At 40.7% G+C, this 20481-nt stretch overlaps 3 protein-coding genes across 3 annotated transcripts; 1 reads left to right on the top strand and 2 right to left on the bottom strand.

Annotated features, from left to right (window-relative positions):
* Positions 1-1858: 1858 nt before the first annotated feature.
* Positions 1859-4260, bottom strand: LOC307031273 (uncharacterized protein). Its single transcript, XM_079668226.1, has 2 exons — positions 3999-4260; positions 1859-3113 (listed from the first exon to the last, which is right to left on the bottom strand). Exons 1-2 carry the CDS (start codon positions 4156-4158, stop codon positions 2422-2424), a joined length of 852 nt encoding a protein of 283 aa, XP_079524352.1. The 5' UTR covers positions 4159-4260; the 3' UTR covers positions 1859-2421.
* Positions 4261-6035: 1775 nt separating this feature from the next.
* Positions 6036-16303, bottom strand: sh3bgrl (SH3 domain binding glutamate-rich protein like). Its single transcript, XM_079673248.1, has 4 exons — positions 16021-16303; positions 8577-8762; positions 7278-7358; positions 6036-6890 (listed from the first exon to the last, which is right to left on the bottom strand). Exons 1-4 carry the CDS (start codon positions 16063-16065, stop codon positions 6855-6857), a joined length of 348 nt encoding a protein of 115 aa, XP_079529374.1. The 5' UTR covers positions 16066-16303; the 3' UTR covers positions 6036-6854.
* Positions 16304-17154: 851 nt separating this feature from the next.
* Positions 17155-20431, top strand: LOC307034404 (uncharacterized protein). The gene is made up of 6 exons (XM_079673249.1): positions 17155-17313; positions 18270-18302; positions 18488-18517; positions 19158-19205; positions 19289-19408; positions 19504-20431. The coding sequence occupies exons 1-6, from the start codon at positions 17299-17301 to the stop codon at positions 19549-19551; spliced, it is 294 nt and encodes a 97-aa protein (XP_079529375.1). The 5' UTR covers positions 17155-17298; the 3' UTR covers positions 19552-20431.
* Positions 20432-20481: the final 50 nt, after the last annotated feature.

Genomic DNA, 20481 nt, shown 5'->3' with positions numbered 1-20481 from the left:
ACACACACACACACACACACACACACACAAACACAAACACACACACACACACACACACACACACACACACACACACACAAACACAAACACACACACACACACACACACACACACACAGAAACCCACATACTTGACTATGTGGGGACACAACTTTTTTTGTGGTTTAGAAGGACACTACCACCATCCATACATTACAAACGTCACCCATGTTGTATTTTTTTTTTTATAGTACCAGTTTGGGTACAAGGTTACAAACTTACACTTAGGCCTAAGGAACCTAATTAATTGACCTTAAGGGAGCCCATTAAAAATTGGAATCCTCACTTTGCTTTTAGATACTTTGAGAATTTGACATAGCCGGGTAATAATTAATAACATGAATAATGGCTCTGAAGAAGGTTTCTGCTCTGTCTGCTGTGAAATTGGCCTGTTGCCGTAAAGGCCTTCAACCTGAGTAAATCTTATGCATATTATGACAAGGTTATGGTTCTATATTATTTCTTCATAAGCTCACTGTGAGACTGAACAGTGTAAAGTTACAACTCAAGTATATAGCCTACTGTAATATCTTATAACATGTGTTGATAAAAGGTCTACACCAGACTTCTAAACATTTGAGTTTGAAGCTGAGCAGCCTCTACAATTCATAGCGTAGACCAGGGGTGTCCAAAGAGGGCCAGATAAGGATAATAACAACTATTATTGTAATATTAACTGCATTTGGGTGCTTTATGTCCAGCTTGAAAAGTACAGGATTGTAGTTTTCATTTAGCACCATAGAAGTTTCAAATCTCCCAGGGATAACATATCTTTTGATTAAATTTAACTTTTCGATGTGCAGTTGCACATCTGAAAATTAAAAGATAGATTCCCAAATCAGTAGATAGGCGATATGTAACAAAGTCTGATTGTTAGACTGTCGGCCCCAATCTGATACTTACATAAAAACCCTCTCTATTTTATATCTTTTTGCAGAGATTAGTGAATTAGTGCATGCTGATGGATCACCATCTCCTTCTCTGTGGGTACAGAGGATGTCCAGCGGCGAGGATGTGTGCATAACAGGTTACAAATCAAGCTTAAGCAGGCAAACACACCCAATAAATCATTGGGTTGTTGCTTTGTCAGTTTATGCTGGACCTCACTTTGAGGAGCCTGCAGGACAACTGAAGACTCAACACTCAGCCAAATAATCAGCATGGTGAAAATGTGGAGCCTGCCAAATTGTGCTGCACAGGTCCTCGCTAAAGCACATTAGTGCTCATTGCAGGATTTAATTGGCTAAATCACTTCCATTTACAGTATATGTAGGTTATAAATAGCTTAGTAACATTTTTTTGGTTATTTAAACCTGTTTTTAAAGTCATGAAAGTTTGTTTCTGAAGTAATATCTGCTTACATTGAGATATTCTGAAGGCGTGAAGACACTTTAAATATAATTTCAATTGTGCTTTAGCCAAAGTTTCATAATTTATTTCAGCTGTACCTGAAATGGCCATTTGTCCGTAAAAACCAGCCTTTAATTTTTAGAATTCATTTCAAAGCCTGAATGGGCTAGTTTACTTCCAGGTTTATCTATAATGGGTTGCAGGAAGGGCTTATGTAACGAGTTATAAAGTATTATTGACTTTGATTTCTTCACAGCATAATGTTACAGATGATGTGTTACTTGGAAAATCTGACCAAAAGTTATAATATTGTTTTCATTCTTCATACACCATATATAACATTATTAGACAACAATAACACAAACTAGAAACTTCTAGAAACTAAATAAAAATGTAAATGACTTTTTTTTTTAACAAAATCCTTATGTTGACATCTGTTTTTACAAGTAATCATACAAATTAGACAGTCATCACATTTTAAATAAGCATTTAATACATGTCATTTGTTTCTAAATATTATTGAGACGCACATCATTTACAAAAGTGAGACATGGCAGCACAATATTGAATTTGAAAATGTTATTCACATTTATACCAGCTAATAAAAACAGCAGAATTAAATACAATTTATTATTTGTAAACTGGTAACTAGTTTTATTTCTATAAATCTATATTTACAAGGCAAGTTCAATGTGCGTTGTAAATCTAAATATATCACTGGATTAGACTTTGCCTTAAAAAACTAAATACACACGCCCTCTTATATGTCAATAAATTCCAATGTGTATCATGGAAAAGTAGGATGCTGCAGTTCTTCAAAGCTGACAGCAGATGGCACATGAGAGCAGGTACATTTGAGACATATTTTATAAAGCAAGTAAACAAAGGTAAACCAAAATAAAAGCATGCATTGATTAACTAAACTGCACCTGTTTGTCATGCTTTAGTTGCGTTTGGGTATATGCAAACTCGGAGGTAAGACAAGCAAAAACGCCCTGTGGAGCGTCACATTTCATTCTTTTGCAGGAGTGATTCATTGAAGATAAGTGCTGTCAGCTTCTGAAATCCTCAGCACTGGGGAGCTGAAGTTGGACGAGCAGGGATTTAAGTTCTGAGTGCTCAGATAACTAATCTTCTTGCCGCCGTCCCCTCCTGGCCCCTGCTCCAGACTGGCCTCCAGTGAGTCCGGGCCTTGAGGCTGGGTCCCAGGCAGAGGAACCAGGCCGTGCAGGAGGCTGTTCCCCAGGTGGGAGTGACATCGAGCCAAGTTGTCAGTCAGATGCTGCATGTACACCTCCTCCAACTGTTTCTCCAGAAGCCCGTTCAGCACCGAGTTAGACATCGGCTCCAACCCTGACCCGGGCAGATCCATGCTGATGTTCACACTGTTGGCCCCCATGACCAGATACCCCTGGTCTGGTATGGAGGCATGGTGGTTGCCTTGTGGCCCCTGTTGGGCTGCCCAACTAACACCTACTCTTTGGTATTGCCAGGAGTCTTCCTTGTGCTGGGGGATAGTGCGCGCCATGTAGGAGATGCGACCGCTGTCGGCCACCTGCAGGTCTGGGTACTGCTCCAGGAGGCTACAGTCCTGTAAGCCCAATGTGAGATCATGGTCCAGATGGAGGACAGGGGGACACCCAGGGATTGACAGGCCTGCAGGTCCTTGAGGCAACACTTTCAGGCCCTGGAATTGGTTGGGATCTAGTTCATCCTGGTTTAGGGCTGACCAAAGGAAGTAAAATGGTTATTTGGGTATGCTATGGAAGCCAAAAACGGCCATGTTTCAAATCTTCACTACATCCGATTACCTGTTATAGCAAGTTCCTTTTATTCGTTATACATGTTTGCATCTGTACATTTTGTTTCCCAAAATGACAGGGAACGGTAGAAGTTCAAATATTTTATTTCCTCAATTTCCTGTGATAACAAGTTTTATTGGTTTTCTATAAAACAGCTGCGGGCAGCAGGTATTCTGAGAGTCACGGACATTAATTCATAGATCAAAGCAGACTGGTTTACAGACTCTCTTAAACCAATAGCTCTAAACCCCTGGCCGAGATGTCCATAAAATTAAGTCTGAGTTCAAAATATATCTCAAATAATGTATGCACTGTCATTTCCCAACGTAAACCTAACAGTCTGCAATGAAATGGTTGTCTCCTGTGTGTTCCACTTCCTCCTTGGTGCATTGGTGACTTTCTCAACAAAAAAAAGTCAGGATAACGGATTCGTTTCTCGTGCACACAAGAAACGAACCCGTTTTCCTGACTTTACTTTTTTCGCTCTCACTTTTTTTTTTTCCATCTCCCTTTAGGGGCTCCGTAAAATAACACATTACTTAGAAATAAAAAAAAATAAGATGTGAAAATAATTAAATGTCCGTTTATGGCTTCCATACAATTTTATTTCATGGTTTGGTGTGACTTATTTGTTATTTAGCATGAAAGCATTAGCAAGAATATATCTGACAAATGAAGCGCATTTTTGTAAAAGGGAAGCAAGTAAAGTAGATTGTGTGAAGTTAACACCAGTACACCACTCACATTATAAACAATTACACGTAACATTACATTAGACAGTTTGTATGTTTTTAATGAGGCTGTTTACCTGTTTCTGCTGACTCTGCCTGTAGGTCTGTGGAGATAGACTCAGAGAGAATACAGCTTCTGAAGGAATCCGTACAGGGAGTCTGTGATCTCTGTTTCTTGGAGGCAGACTTTTTCTCCTCCTTGTAATGCAGCACTCTGAGAAAACCTTCTGCCAACATGACACAGAGCGACTGTCTTCTTATTTTCTGTCTCTTTCTACCCTTCTCTGTCTCTTGCTCCTTATGGTTGTCAGTCTTAAGTTCAAATGGCAAATGTAATGTTCTACTAGCTTGTTTCACTTCTGCAACTGAGAACTGGTGCCTCCACCCACATACTTCCTTTATTAATCTGTAACTGAAAATCACAGGTTAAAGAAAGGAGAACAGCATACTATGGAGAGAACATATATTGTGAACAAACGAAGTCAAAGAAACAACACAACATCTAAAAATACTCCATTATGAGATGTATTTCTGAAGGCATTTAAAGTATTCTAACTAGTGACTTATATATTATAATGTATTACATTAATACTTTGTTTATAATGGTGTTAATGTAGCATGTTACAGTGTGAAAATTGGAGTTACTTTAGGTAAACATTGGGGTTGGAACCCTTTGAAGAGTACATCTGTGGGGTCGTGATAGCATTCAAATAGTAGGGAAAGAAAAATAAATGTTCTGCTCCACACAACAATACAACTGTTTTGAAAGATATTGGACTGTTTAAGTGAAACCAGCTGAGAAGTTTGACAGACGCTAGCAGACGCTGCTGTTTGCTAAAGGCCTTCTACAATTTTCTTAGAGATGCTTCATTCAACAAAGGGCTGCCAACGAAACATCATGACTCCAGTTGATACAGACTGTTGTGATTTTCACTCAGCAAAATGTGTATTTTAGTAGGGTTAGACAAAGAATTTAAATGAATGGCACATTCAAACTGTAGACACAATTTATAATAAAATGAATGTGGAGGTCGGAGTACTTTAATTTCATAGGAATTACAGATGAAGAAAAAGGGGCTGCAGTAGCTCCGTCTGCAGGGAGTATGCTTGGTAACTAAAGGGTCGCCGGTTCAAGTCCAGATTGGATCAAAATACAGAGTGTGGTAGCTGGTAGATGGAGAGGTGCCAGATTGTTTCTGGCCACTGCCCTTGAGCAAGGCATCAACCCCCAACTGCTCCCAAGCGGCGGCACACTGGCATCCTTTTTGCTCTGCCATTCTCCGTTAGTGCATGTCTATAGTCCTGTTTGAGCATGGGTGTATTTTGGGACTGTGTGCAATTGTAAATAACATCAGAGTTAATAAAGTGATCTTAATAGTTGATTGTGACCATAATACCTGACTTAAATACCCATAAGACCTCAAATTGGGGGTGAAAAAAGTCTCATTGGACCCTTTTTCCGTTGCTGGTGCTGGTTACGATAAGCGTATAGGCTTAGTTAAATCTACAAAACCTGGATATAAAAACATCAATAAATGCAATACAAGTTGTACCACAAAACTGGAATCCAGGCTCTGATGTTTAAAACCATTATTTTGCAAATGGATAACCAAAAAAGGTCAACATAAATGAAGATGCTCTGATATCAGTTTGAAGGTACGCGTTGTAATGCAATCGTATTCTTGAATATTTAGTATTAGTTCATGTTAACTATGAAATCACAAAAATGTATTGTAGTTAAACCACAACACTTTACCTATTATGTGATTGAGTAATAATAAAACATATTCAAATGGGGAAGTTATTAAAAAAAAAAAAAGACTGCTGAGAAGCAGTGACAAGACATTCCGGGGAATATCTGTAAAGTGTTGCAACTAAACAAACATAGAATGAACTCAATGAGCGATGACTTCTTCAAAACTAATCCTGCTTTCTCTTACAGTGTTTTTCCTTCTAAAACAATACAATCTGGCATAGCAAATACTTGAATGCCAGCACACAAAGTCAACCCAAATTGAAGTCAAAATATGTTCCTACATAAAATAAATCAGTGTGTTACACAAAGGTTTAAAACTAATTTCATAACAACCACTACAGAGTACCAAAAGTCAGGCTTTTCCTTTGAAGTCTTATTTTATTTTATTTTAGAGAACATAATGAAAAACAGGACTACCAACACAAGGTAACACAGGATGCTTATAGCATAACAAAAGCTATCCAGCTCCCCTAAAAACCATTACAACAAATTAAACAAAACAACTCAGCTTCACATCCTTCTGTTTATGCAGACTTCTAATGTTGGCATAATTTTCAAACAAACATCATCTTGTAGAAAAAAGTCTGCTTATAAAACAGCATTAAGACATTATAATGTAAATAAAAAGAGAGATTAGGATTGTATAGGAGAACTTTTACAGAAGGTGCTGCAGGTTTGGCGATGAGGTGATTGGCAGGAGCATCTCACTCAATGTCAACAGATACCATTTATTCTAATTATTCTAACTAGTTGGGTGAAATAAGTTAGGAAATGTTTTATGGGTAATTTATTTGTTGTCCAAATTATGAATCTGTGTTACAATTTAAAAAGTGTGTACATGTTGTTGTGTCTAATAATGTGTTCTTCAAAAATTAAGCTACATCTTCAAGCTTATGGTTGATTGACATGTCATTAGGCCAATAGGCTTAACGGGCTGAGTTAAACTGTAGGAAGCAGAGTGGTTAGTAGATACCCACAATGCTCTGCTTTAGTACCTCCTCTCACTACAACTGATAAGGCACAGCTGAACACAGATTAATAGAAAAAAACAGTGAAATAGATCAAAACAGTCCACATTTTTATACGCCGATTTAAATGTTGCTTCTTCTTTTTTGTCCTGGATCAGTTCCAGGTCCAGGTCTGGGTTCAGGTCTCAGGTAGAAACCACGCAAAGCTGCTACTGCTGGGCTTTCTTTGCTAGAGCCTCGGCCTCCTACAGAGAAAACAGTGGCAGAGACAGAGGGGGAGAAAGGAGAGCGGGTTATATTAAAATGGAGGATATTGGTTTATACATCCCCTGCCACGGCACAGAGGAAAACCCCCTCTGTTTCTATGGTAACTGGCACACCTCCCTGCAGTTCCTGTTGCGGCACAGAGGAGGCGCCAGCGTGAAGGAGTGAGGACGCCTGTCTGGGTGTAGGGATACTAGGAACAGATGTATTATGTAATATGTGTGTTTCTGTAAGGACATTACACTGGGTTGGATAAATATATATTTAGGCCGGTAAGCCGGTGTTACAGGAAACATGGCTCTAGGAATGCGGTTCGAATAGCGGACAGATATCAGTGTGTGTGTTTTTTCTTTTCTTCATAAGCTCACCTTGGAGCCCGGGGGAGCGGTCAGACCCAGAAACGCATACACGGCGTTATCCTCTCTGGCATCGAAGAAGGCCTCGTAGTTCTGAGACAGAGGAAGACACGGAGAGAAGTTTTCAAAATGAAGATTGATGAGTGGATGAAGTCCAACCTGGGGAATGGTAATGTGAAGCAGGCCTGGGATCAGTGCCTCAGGGTGACAATCTGGGCGGCAATGCATGAAGAACTCTTTGTGAGAATCAGTCGGGGTTGTGGTATTTGTCCAAGGAAAGGCCTCCGTATTGATTCTGATAGGAGGGTATTGTCTTTGAGAATGTTAGCCACGGTAAACAAGCAAACACATTCACCAGTTTACTGTTTAATTGCTTGCTGTCTCTTTCATTCCTGATCCCTCACTCCTTCTCATTTCCTTTGTTTTCACTCCTTTGGCTCCCACACACACACATACCGGTACACACACAAACAGATCTTGATAAAAGGGGCTGTTTTCTTTGTCAGTGACATTTTATAAAGCCCATTCTGCAACTTCACTTACAGTCATCCCACTTATACTTCTGTCATTTTAATGGGAACAAAAGATCACCTGCCAACACAGAGAGAAGGCTGTGTAATTGCCTTTCTCAAGTTTTGTTAACAAAAATACTTTGACATTTTGATAAATACACTCATTTTATTTCCAAGACTGGAAGCAGGTGGAAATGTGTCAACTGCCTCTGTCCAAACAATAGACTATATATAAAAAAGATGTATAAACCCACTGGTTTATAGACTACCACTTCGAAGCTTCGCAGATGGCGTTTTGGTCAGCGGCATATTGTGTTTTTGGGATATCCCAATCTTGTTTTTTGCACCCAGAAGTGACATGAGAGGGTGGAGCAAAATACAACTGATCGTGATATTTTTGGGTGCTCAAAAGGTTGCAGACTGTGGCAAAAGTATCATAAACACATATTCCCAATTCCTACAAGCCGAGAATATGCTCTTAAAATCATAAAAAAGCGAAACATTTGAATTTTTGATACATCCAAATGAGTTTATCCGACTTATTTTTTGCTAAAATTGACAAAAACAGTGAGGTTCTAGGCCATAAAAAAAAGATATCTGCATGACAATTCTAGTAATTGAATCTATTGTTTATATGAATTTGCTGATTAGTGCAACTTTAAACATATTTAAACCTCAGAATAAGCATTCAAAACCCACCATGCAAGATTTGTGTTTACTGAGAACATGAACTACAGTTCTGTGTGTGATATATTAAATTAGTTCTGTAATTCATCATTCACATGCATGTGTGCCTCACCCCGCAATATTTGCTCTCGTTAAATATCTGTGGGGGGAGAGGGTTCCCCGTGGCCGGCCTAGACTCCTCCGGAACATTCTCTCTCATCCACTTCCTGTTGTCCTCGTTCGCCGCGATGTCACACTCCTCGAATTCGATCTTATTCGCCGCCAGGAAGCCCTTCACATCCTGCTGCTGCTTTTTTATCTGCGTGCGGGGGAGACGAGAGAGGGTGACACGGGGGAAGTTGTCAGTTAGACAAGTGTTTACTTTCAGACATATGAGGAAACACAAGGCCCTCTGCTCACCATACTGTCATCGGTCTGCTGCAAAAAAGTGAGAAATGGTTGCTTGCCACTCTGTTACTAAGTTACCACCCGTTTACTGAGAAGTGAATGATGTGAAACAACCAGATAATTGACGAAGGTGAACTCGGGCAAGGCCAAGCCGAGATGCTTAGTCTTTTATCTGCATGAAAAATGTCAGATAGTGAGGAAGATGGCAACTCCTAAGATTAGACTGCCTTCATCCTCCTCACTTTATAGTAACAAATACAACCATATCAAAAGCATTTGTAACTTACCGCATGCTTTTCATTGTTATAGAATACAGTGAGCTTATTTCCCACAAAGAAACTCTGTTCACACTTCAGAGTTAAGTTCTTTCTTACTATCAAGGATTTCATGTGATTAATTTTGAAGGTTCCCCATTCTTACAAAGGCAGGTCTGTGGCATTGGCAAAGCACTTTGTTTAACACTTTATCGAACACCTATTTGTGACACTTTTAAAAGTAGTCTAATCTGCAAAACCACACGCTTGTCATGTAAGAGGATGCAAAACACCAACTGTCACCAACAGGAAGTAAAAAGGTATCAAGTATGACACGATATGGGTTCTCTGTTATTTCTAGGTGTGTCCCAGAGTAACCCACATACAGACAGTAAAAACAGTAAGGCAATTAAAAAAAGCCACAGACTGGATAGAAATGCGTGCTTGTCTGGATGTGTTCTTCCTGCTTCTGCCTCTATCTTAATGGATGTGTGTGTGTTATGAAGTGTATGAAACAGCAGTCCAATGAGATCTCCGTGGGTGTGTGTAAGAGGGAGGATGGCCCTACAAGGCCACACGGAAGCAAGAGCTCCTCCGGGACTTGAGAGGAGGTAACTGGTCAAACACGAGCCAAATAAGGCCTGCTGCACGGAGACACACAACCACCAGCCTCAGCTGCACACACACACACACACACACACACACACACACACACACACACACACACACACACACACACACACACACACACACACACACACACACACACACACACACACACACACACACACACACACACACACACACACACACACACACACACACACACACACACACCTAAAACCTCATGGTAAAAGCACAACAAGGTTATCTGGTTTATAATCAATTTATTGTCTTCTTGTCAGTCCAGACACCTCCACGTCATGGCTCCTCCCGCTTTATGTTGCAGAAGAGACAGGTGGATGAGTTAATATTCAGCTGAAACAACACTTAAGCATGGAAATGAGGGCGCTGACGTTGCTGGCAGATTAGCCTTGGTGCAGTTTGAATCGTTTAGTTGCACTCCCTTGGCCAAAGTCCTAAAACAAGCTCTTTGTCCACCTGCTCTGTAAACCATCGCGGGACGGAGCAACAGAGTAGGACGTCAAGAGTTTAGAATCACTTTCACTGGCTTTCTCTGAACACAGACAATCATCTCTTTTTCCATTTTGTACACATGACGTTGGTACCCAAAACAACAATAAACTGACTATCCTCAAAAGACAAGCAAAACGGTTCCACTTTCTCCCTTTTCCTTTCTTTGTGTGCACTCTGGCCATTGCCCTGAAAGCCTGGATTGTTGCCAAGTAAAATGAATTTGTAGGGCGAGCTGGCCCCTAACTGTAATTGCACAGTGAGAGTTCCCAGCTTTGCCCCCTACTCCCTTGTGAATGGCTCTCTGGTGTCTTAGGTTAAGCCTTTGGTGATTTTGAATATGGAAGAAGACTTAAGCCTTCCACTGTCTTTGGGTGTGTCAATAAACAACTAATCTTCTCCTGTTGCCCTGTATTAGTCACTCCTTATCCCTCTTTCTGGAATGCTAGAAGAAGAAAAAAAGAGAGTGAGGGAGATGAGCCAGGTTGGTGTTTCCATTTACTTGTCCAGCTAATTTCAGGTGGACTTTTGCAATGTCACAAAAAAGAAATGCAAATTCAGCATGTTTACAAAACTGTTTTGGAGCACATAACCTTAGCTATGCAAAGCGTTTTTTTCGTCAGCAGTTGTCCGAAACAAAACAAGGCATGTAATATTGGCCATGTTTGATGATCTCCAGGGCAAAGACGAATTGATTGAAACCACTGATCAATCATGTTAGGTCAATGTCTCTCCATCAGAACTTATTTGGAAAAGGTGTTTAAAAATGTGGTTAAGCAAATTAACACATCTTTAAAAAGTGACAGAAAAAAAACTGAAGCGAGCTTAAAAAGCCCTTTGAGGAAGTATTTTTGAATGTTTCCATTTCCAAAGGCAGAGCCTGTAGGCCTCAGGTTTCTATTTACTGAATCCATGCTCACAATACCTAAATGGCTTGCCCTGGTATGCAAATATATACTGATATTGAGTACACTGTGTCTCTGTGGTGTAGGTTTTGTTTGGCATGGAACCATCAGAAACCCTTCTGTGTTTGCCATGCTAGCCAGGCTCTGTGGATGACAATGGTTGGTCAGTAGGCTACTTTGATCCAGAATGCTCAACAACCGTAGATTGCCATTACATTTGATAATAAATAAATGAACAATTCCTCAATTCCTCAATACAGTTACTATTCAAAATGAGTAATTAAACATCAGTAAGAAAAAAGTAATAGATATTGTTGCAGTTAAACATATCTATTGTTGCATGGATCCTTATCCTAGTAGGCAAACAAACAAAGAACACAGATCTGAAGAGGAAATCTGCTGCACACGTTCTTTGGTTTAAATTCCACATTGTCATCGTCATCGTCATCATCATCATCATCATCATCATCATCATGATCATGATTAAAAACTGAGGGTTAGGCTAGGTTTCTTTTACAGGAACAAGTCCTGTTTCTCACTTGAAGCCAGGAAGAGGCTAGTCACTGTGACCTTTTTACCTGTACTGGACTATGGTGATCTGATCTATATGAATGCACCTGCCAATTGCCTGGTCAAGTTAGATGCTGCGGATCACAGCGCACTGAGATTGGTGACACTGTAAAGCATTAACCCATCACTGTACCCTGTATGCAAGGGCTGGTTTGCCTTCGCTAACTGTACGGAGGCTCAGCCACCGGTACATTTTCATATACAAAGCCATGTTAGGGAAACTTCCATCCTACATCTGCTCCCTGATCTTACGACGAATTGTAAGGGGCTACTGCCTGAGATCGAATGCTGTGATTTTATTAAATGTGCCAACTGCTAGGACTATCTTAGGGAAGATAGCTTTTAGATGCGCAGCTCCGCTAACTTGGAACAGTCTGCAAAAGGAATGGAAGCTGAGGAATTTGGTTCCACTAAATGTTTTTGAAGCAAGGATAGATGCTATCCAATCGGAAACTGTTGGAACCTGTAAATGTTACTAGCTATGTAAACTGTAGTCGCTGTAAAAGTATGTCCTTTTTTTCTGTTATGTTTATATGTATTCATGTGGAACCTACTTGCAGCAGGTCAACCTTGAAAAAGAGATCAATGACCTCAATGGGATTCACCTGCATAAATAAAGGTTTGAAATGAAATGAAATGAAATCATCATCCTCATCATCATCATCATGTGAGCTGTGGCAGGGCCATGAGATCAGCTCGGGAGTTGATAAATCCCTGTATAAATAGTAGAACTCTGGCTTTAACAGCTGCCAGACAATGGCAGGCATTGATTGGATGCACTGTATCTACAGCACAGGCTTGGATCAATACAGTGGAGACTAATTCAATCAGCCTTGTCGACCATGGCATGGGGCAGTGTTTCCGCCAGACCAGGGCTGAGAGGGCGTCACTCCATGTGCAAATCAGTTACACATAAAGGAAAAGACACTTAAACTTAATTTATCAAGCATTCTTTGTAGACAAAATGACTTTTCTAATGGCATTGGCATGAGTGTCCAATGTTTTAATGTAGGAAAATCTACTTTCTTGTTTCAGGAAACACGATTCAACTCCAGGCAAGGCTGTTTGGTAGGGATAAAGGTTTTGTCTTGATTATATCAAGATCAACGCTCAGTGGAATTTAAGCAGCAACAGAAGCCTCCACCCAATCTAGAGCACAGGCAGCATTACAACATTATTACAAAAGAGCCTTACACTGTTGCTTTGGCTGGTTTTCCTTAACTGCTAAAAGGCAAGAAAATAACCATTTATACAGACTAACACACTCACTGACTAAAGCCTGACTTACAGGCCCTGATGTCATCAGTACAGTGGAAGAAGAACAGTAAATCTTTAACAGAGCGCAGTAGAGTTGGGCATAAACAATGCTTTATAGCCATAAAAAGCTGTTGCCGTTTCTTAGTACATTTATCGTGGCAATGAGGACATTTGTGTTGCTGCGGCACATAAAGGGAAATGGAGCAGTAAATATGTTCTGGTGATGGCAAAGGTTTTTGGCTCTTTTCCATTAGTGCTCCACAGTTGAGATGCATTGGTACATGTGTTTATTTACATATTGTTATTCAAACATGGCCTCAATGTAACCTAATGCCCTGTTTTAACTGTGTGGTACACCTGTGCTCGGACTCACTAAAAGTACCAGGTGCTTTTCTTCAGTATAGGTGGGGTGATCAGCTGATTGCTAAAGTGATGCTGCTCGAAACTGCTGTGACATCATTTTGAACACTTCACTAGATACATTATATAATTTCTATTGGGCCGAGTGAAAAATAAAAGTTGCATTCGCTATTGATGGTAGCTTGGCTAGTTACAAGTCGCGGGTTTGTGCAGGATGTCCTGTGTTGCCTTGATGATGAGTTTCTGACCAATCAGTGGTTTGCTCTTACTTCTAGTATCGGCTAAGCTAGCTTGGACTTTAAATGCGCAGCAGTTCTTATCCACATCTTATGCTAATGCGGGAAACCAAAGAAAGACAGTTGAGTTGATCAGAGCTGAACTGTTCCATGCAGTTAAAATGCAGCATATGAAGCAGATACCATGCATGCCCTTATCTTTACAAAGCCATTGACGGTAACCCTAGAAGTCTCTCTGGAGAATTCACAGCGAGTCACAACACCATTTCTCCTGGTGACTCAAAAGTTCTGCTTCTCATTACATATTTATTTCCAAAAATACAGCATCAAAGCTTCACAAAGATAGCATATTCCAGGAATATGAAATTGGACTGACCTGATATATTAACCATTGATACAAAGGGGAATTGTTGAGGTGCAATCATGTTGACAGAACTCGTCTAACTTCTTTATTTTCTGTAATTTCCATACTGTACTTCTGTCTATTAAACCTATGTGCGTTAGAACACACCCTCTTCAAATCAGCTTTGGTTGTCTTGTATTATAAATGTAATCAATTAAACCTTAAAACACTACGTTTGGCTGTCATATGGATCCTTTTCTGCTTAAAATCAATACCAACAATGGATAAAAAAATACACTGACATTGAACCGAACTTTATATCTTCGGAAAATACATACAATGTGCCTGAATAATGCTGACTTTTTTTTAACTTGTCAAGGGCTAAATCTGATACTTCCCTCTGGCAAATTTTACACTGTGTCTCTCTGTGACCTGCAATCATTTCCTCAGTGGAGCGAAGACTTTGAACGTAGCTTTTTGAAATACTCCTACTTGTCTGTTTTGGCTCTTGTTCCATTCACATGCCGAACTACATTGGAGTGATTCATGTATCAGCACACTGGTAGATAGTGGAATGCAATCACATTGTTTTGCTTTTTTGCTAGTCTGAATATCTCTTTTTAATGGACCACATCAAAATCAGGCATTGCATTGAGAGAGATAATAATATAAAGACTGTATTTAAATCAGACATGGAGTAATTAAAATAAACTCTACAAAGTGACAGCATATCCTATATCTATGTTGGACCTACGAAATATGTCATCATAGCAAAGTCACAATCTTTTTATGGCACTTTACTTTAATCAGTAATGCTATTGTTTTTTTGCCAACTCTAAAAGAAGATCTGGAGAGGAAGATATGAGTGTGTTTCTCTTCATCTTTTACAAGGACATAAATATGTCCAGTTGTTCTAAGACTCTACTTAACACAGATCAATGAGAGGTAATGCCTTTTTCCCAGACAGGCTCCATCACAGCGATGCGTCCCTGAGACCGCTCTGTCTTTACAGGAAGCTCCCGTCCTGTAAGGCTGATGTTGCTGCTGCTGAACTTTTGCAAATGTCATTTACTGTAAGGGCAATAAAGTCACTCAGAGCTGTCCAACTGAAAACTGGCTTCATGCTTGATTACTTCCTCTGAATGTGAGCTGCAAAGACAAGCTGCCCAATGAGGGTAAATCATCCTGAATGTAACCTCACAGACTTTTAACGAAGTGATTTGGATCGAAAGGCTGTTATATCTTATATATATATATAAATATATATTATATAGCCATTTCCATCACTTTTTACTTTGCACTATGACGCACTAATCTGCTGCTAATAATATTGCTGATTAAGATAAGAATTGTTGTGTTAGCTGTGGGAGAAAAAAAATGCAAGACTAAATGTGTGCACTATTATAGTAGGATAGGGCCATTTACTACACTTTTATAGTAGTAAATAGCCAATTCCTACAAATCAAGACCTCCAACAAGTCCTAAATAGAGCTTAAGTGTCCTGGGCTGCAGCTGCATGTTTTAAGAAGTGGCCCTGGGGAATTGCATCACTGTCATTCCTCTCCACTCTGGAATAAACTTGCAATATTGAAGCTGATGGGGCTGCAGGACAGTGAATGCGACATATATGTATGTGTGTCCTCCGATCAGACACACAGACTGTGAACCAGCCTATCCTGGTATCAGGGGACTGGACAGGACCTTTTAAGTACATTTTATGGATTTTTAACTGCATGCCATTCCTGTTTGTCAGCCTGCTTTCAGCTGCAAAAACCCAGAGCTGTGAATTCAGTAAACCCTGTGACAAACAGCGAGAGGTTTTCTCTATTCAGTTAGCAGCATCAAACTTCCTCTTTGTCTCTTTCTCTGTGACAAAGTTAAAGGGGGAACAAGAGAGAGAGGTGGAAAGCCCATCTGTGTTCAAAATTTGGCAGCATGAGGAGTCAGACTACTCCAGATGGAGAGGATGACAGCTGCATGGACATTAATAAGTGAGCTCAATAAAAGTTTAGCTCCCTTTTCTATTGTCTAACAAGCACTGGATGCTGCAGGTGAATCCAGCTGAAACAGCACATTTATAAAAAGCAATGCTAGTATTATAATGCCTTACCGAAGTGGATCCGGAGGACGATGCTATGTACACTTTGATCACCATGGTAAATCCCTGGTGCTGCTGACACGAGTCCGGTTAGCAGCGGTTGGTTGATCCTTCTCCTCGCAGAAACTTTGCAGGCAGATTGATCGACGACGGGGACAAAAAAATAACAACAACAAACTTCCCCGTGTGAAATGCTGTGTGTCTGATGAAGGCAGCGCAGGCTATCTGCGCAAATGCTCCTGGTCTCAGCACTGGATGGAGCTTCGCATTCCTCCTCCGCCTCTACTGTGCCTCCCCGCCCCTTCTAGTCCCTCTCTCTCTCTCTGTGTGGAGCGAAAACACGCACTCTGAGACGCGTTCACGCACACGCAGGGGGGCAACGGGCCTATCATTATGGCAAGACAAAAGGGTTATATTGTCTGAATATTTCAGTACCGACCCCATTGTCTGCAAGCCAGACATTATTGGCTATTGTCCCTTTTTTAACCGTGCACGTGTGCCCAGTTGCACGTGTACTATTAAGTCGTGTTAATAGGTGGATGTTATGTCAATAACAACATGACATCTGCAGTGATTTTGAGCACTTTCTGGGTGCTTTAGTGTAGCAGCACAGCCTTCTTAATGTCCTTCTCGAGCAGCCATAACATTAGACGGGCTTTGTGGGCCCCCTGCAGGCGTCACAGGCAGACGTCGCGAGGCTTTTCTCTGAAACGAATTTAGGAAAGCCGACTGACAAACAAAAAAAAATGTGTCGAAGAGGAGTGGGCGCCATATTGGACTCAAACACCAAGTGAATTTGAGGTGAATTTTCTCCTCGCTGACCGCAGCAGATATGAGGGGTAGTTTTAAGATAAGCCAGCGGGGATGAATGGCTTACACTCGGGCATGTTGCCTGCCGAGGGGGCATGTATGGCGGGGCGGACAGGTTCTCTGCCAGGCCTCTTTTCTTACTGTAATTGAACACACTCGTATGGTGGCAATATGTCCTTTCAGTCTTGCAGGCTTCCTCCCTTCTCTCCCTGCAAGAAGCCATTCGCGCAGACCTCAGAACATCGCCGGCTCCAAAATTCCAAGTGTTCTGCAGCCCCGAATGGCGTCACTTGATTGGCTGAGAGCCTATCAATCATGCCCTTAGCCGCACCCCTCCCCCCATTCAACCACTCGCCTCTCTTTTCCAGTGTGTTTACTACACTGCCGAGCATAAGGGAGACACTCGTCTTCACATGCACTGAACCCACTGAGAAAAACAGTTTTTAGTTGTATTTGTAAGAAAACCTCCAAGAGATCAACATGCCCAAGAGAAAGGTACGTATTCTGAAAATAATAAAAATAGTTTGAGGGGTATATCAGCTTTTAAGGCATTGCAAACGATTATGAAGACAGCCCTCTGAGACATTACTTAATTATAACGTAATGTATATCCGTTTTTGCTCGCTGTTAATTTTTGCCTATTTTCTAGATATAATGTAAATTTTTTATGCGTTAGAATGAATATTTTCCCGCTCGGACCCGGCCTTTAAAACGCGTATTCTCGTTAGAACCGCTGTCCTTTGGGGAGTCAGAAGTCTCTTTCGGTCTCCATGCAGTTAAAGCACAAGCAGCAGCCATGCTTTGCAGCTCTTGTCCACCTTCGTCGCCGACCTACCGAGAACAAACGCTTCACTTATCGCCAATTCGCCACCAAACCGGCGAAAAGTGGCACCAGAAAATGCTTTTGTGCCTTTACTTTGCATTTTGGCCACAAAAACAAACACTCGCCGTCGCGTTTCGATAACATTGTATATTTTCTCTCTTTGTTCATGGTCCCAAATGGCTGCAATGACGTGGCTCTGTCGCGAGGGGGCGCGCGTGAGCCGCCAGCAGGTCCCTCCCCCTTCTCAAAGACTCCCGCGCCAGCTTTCAAATCTGAGCTTCATGCATTGAATGAGAGAAATATATGGGGGAGAGAGAGGGAGAAACAGGGCCTGGGCCCTCAAAATATGGCTCAAGAGACCCACATGGCTGAGCTCTCATAGCAGAATACTGAAATCATGCAGTACCTCCACATTTATGGGCTGTAAGCCTTTAAAATGACCTATATTTCACATAAAATTTTGTTTTCGCATGAAACCAAAAAGTTTTTTCGGCAGCTCTGTAATTATCGGCAATATGTGCTCAAAGTCTTTAACAACTGTTTCTTGTTAGTTTAAACACCATTTGTTGCCTTAATAATGCTATTTAATTTGTATTTGATTTTAACCTGTTGTATTTGTGTTTTTCAGGCAACGGTAACAGACGGAGGCGAGAGGGATGAGGTAAGAAGGGGTGCACCTAAGTTAAACCTCATACATGTGATTAAAATTGAATTTGTATGGTTATTTGGTAATTGGGGGGGCATTATCAGGAATAAAGCACTAGTATTGCATTTAAATGTGTGTTTCCTGAATACAGTCAAAGTCACAATAAAAGATCCATAATAATAGTCTTTGTTCTGTTTCAGCCTCAGAGGAGATCAGCTCGGCTATCAGCGGTAAGAAGGCACTCATACAAAGTCAACTAACTAATTTACATGAACAAATTCAGTTAAAAAACATGATATTCAGGGGAAATGCTCAAAATGAGTAAAACATTTATATTTTGCCCTAAAAGAATCAAAAACAGCTAAAGCAATGGCTTTCTTTTCCTAATGTGCACAATTTTGATTCCTACCCATACCAAAATAAAAATAAATGCCATTTTTACATAATTAAGCCAATTAATTAGTCATGAGTATGTAAGTCGTTAATGAGGTAGAAATAAAGTGATCAGAAGTCCCTTAGAGCTCAAATAATGCTTTATTATACAAAATAAACATAATTTAGAAAGTCATTTTGGTAGTAAAACTTACAGGGCTGTTAGAGTACACACTAAACACCAATATTGTGTATAATCTCAGACTAATTACTTTTAGGAACTTGACATTGCATAAGTTCCCTAATAAACGCAGTTAGGATCAGTCATATTAATGTAAAAACAGTTTAAACATCTAAAGGGAATATTTTAAGCCTATATTCCTATTCATCCCCCAAAAAGTTAAGTGTCATGGTAGCCTAAGTCTTCTAGTATCTTAAAAAATATTATTTTGCAAAGAATGTGTAGCCATTACTTGATCCCTTTTCCTTTCATCACAGAGACCGAACGCTCCCAAGGTGGAACCAAAGGTTAAGAAGGCAGCAAAGGTAAGAGATGCTAGCCTTGATCCGGAATTAAAATGTATATAAAAAACTGACTGCTAACCAGGTGTCTTGTGTTGCCCCTGCAGAAAGAAAAGGCTGTGAACGATAAGAAGGAGGACAAGAAGACCAAGAAGGCGAAGGAGAACGCAGAGGCCGAGGCAAACGAGGAAAACCACTCTGAGAACGGAGACGCCAAGACCAACGAGGTACGAGGACTCAGAAAAACATCCGTTAGTTTATACTGACACTAACAGTAACGATTTGAAATGGCTCAAAGTTTTAAACTTGTTCTGTCTTACAGGAGGAGGCAGCTCCCGAGGAGGCCAAGGAGGAGGCCAAGTCCGAGTAGCACCACTGCCCAAACTTCTCCTCCTCTAAAAGCCCCCCCCTCTCCCATCCCCTGAATCCCCCTGCCAGCCAGCCAGCCAGCCCCCCCCCCCCCCCCCCCCCCAAGTCTCTCACACGGTTTCCCTCCAAGGCGTATTGTTAACAGAGGAATATTTTTATCAATGATTTTATAAGTATCCGTACAGATTTTTAGCACAAAAAGCAAAGCTGATTATGGAGCGCCTTGCAGATTTGCAGTGGTCATATCATGTGTCTGCAAGCAAGATGAACACACTAAAATCTTTTTTAAATGGCATTTCATGATTGTTGAAGGCTTGTTTGGTGTAGAAAGTGAGTCCCTGCCGGATTGGCTATGTCGTGAGTTGTGTATTCCTGTGTTTCTCCTCTCTCTCCCGATCTCTCCTCACCCTCCCTCTTCTCCCGCCACAGATTAGACCTTCCTCCCTCTACAGTTCAACCTTTTATCCATGTTTTATTAACGGTTCAGCCATGTTAAAGTGGGTGATTCTTTTAGACCTCTAATGTGCAGTGAGTTCCCTTTTGCTTCTGTCTGTTTTCTTTTTTGTTGTTTTTTTTTTTTCATTGAAATTGTGTTTTAAAAAAAAAAGCGTGTTGAAGCGTGTTGTCCATAAGAAAGAGGAAGACGAACATGTGAAACATTCCGGGAACAGTGATGGCCTCCGACCTGTCTCCTAGACGACACTGCGTGCGGAAACAGCTCCTGCTCCATCCACGCTGTCATGTCAGCTTTTCTAAAACACTCTGGTTTTTTTAAACGATCGAATTTGGAAACCCTCTCTGACAAAATGCAGGTGTCTGGTCCCTCTCTTATGTTCTGAAATTCTCTTAATAAAAACGAGTCCTGGGAATTTTCCTCGATATCATGTGTCTTGAGTTTCTTTCTTCAGAAGATTAAAATCGATTGAAGTTT

The sequence above is a fragment of the Notothenia rossii genome (genome assembly GCF_949606895.1).
Source record: "Notothenia rossii genome assembly, chromosome: 3".
In the NCBI taxonomy this organism is placed as follows: Eukaryota; Metazoa; Chordata; class Actinopteri; order Perciformes; family Nototheniidae; genus Notothenia; species Notothenia rossii.
This window is presented reverse-complemented; position numbering and strand designations above follow the sequence as displayed.

What these genes read in the sequence shown, in the direction of transcription:
- LOC307031273 (XM_079668226.1), bottom strand. Translation starts at nt 4,158, where the DNA reads ATGTTGGCAGAAGGTTTTCTCAGAGTGCTGCATTACAAGGAGGAGAAA. An exon ending in GGCAGAGTCAGCAGAAACAG is followed by an intron (nt 3,114 to 3,998) that starts GTAAACAGCCTC and finishes TCCTTTGGTCAG; the next exon opens with CCCTAAACCAGGATGAACTA.
- sh3bgrl (XM_079673248.1), bottom strand. Translation starts at nt 16,065, where the DNA reads ATGGTGATCAAAGTGTACATAGCATCGTCCTCCGGATCCACTTCG. An exon ending in CGTCCTCCGGATCCACTTCG is followed by an intron (nt 8,763 to 16,020) that starts GTAAGGCATTAT and finishes CCCCGCACGCAG; the next exon opens with ATAAAAAAGCAGCAGCAGGA. An exon ending in ACGAGAGCAAATATTGCGGG is followed by an intron (nt 7,359 to 8,576) that starts GTGAGGCACACA and finishes CCTCTGTCTCAG; the next exon opens with AACTACGAGGCCTTCTTCGA.
- LOC307034404 (XM_079673249.1), top strand. An exon ending in ACGGAGGCGAGAGGGATGAG is followed by an intron (nt 18,303 to 18,487) that starts GTAAGAAGGGGT and finishes GTTCTGTTTCAG; the next exon opens with CCTCAGAGGAGATCAGCTCG. An exon ending in GAGACGCCAAGACCAACGAG is followed by an intron (nt 19,409 to 19,503) that starts GTACGAGGACTC and finishes TCTGTCTTACAG; the next exon opens with GAGGAGGCAGCTCCCGAGGA.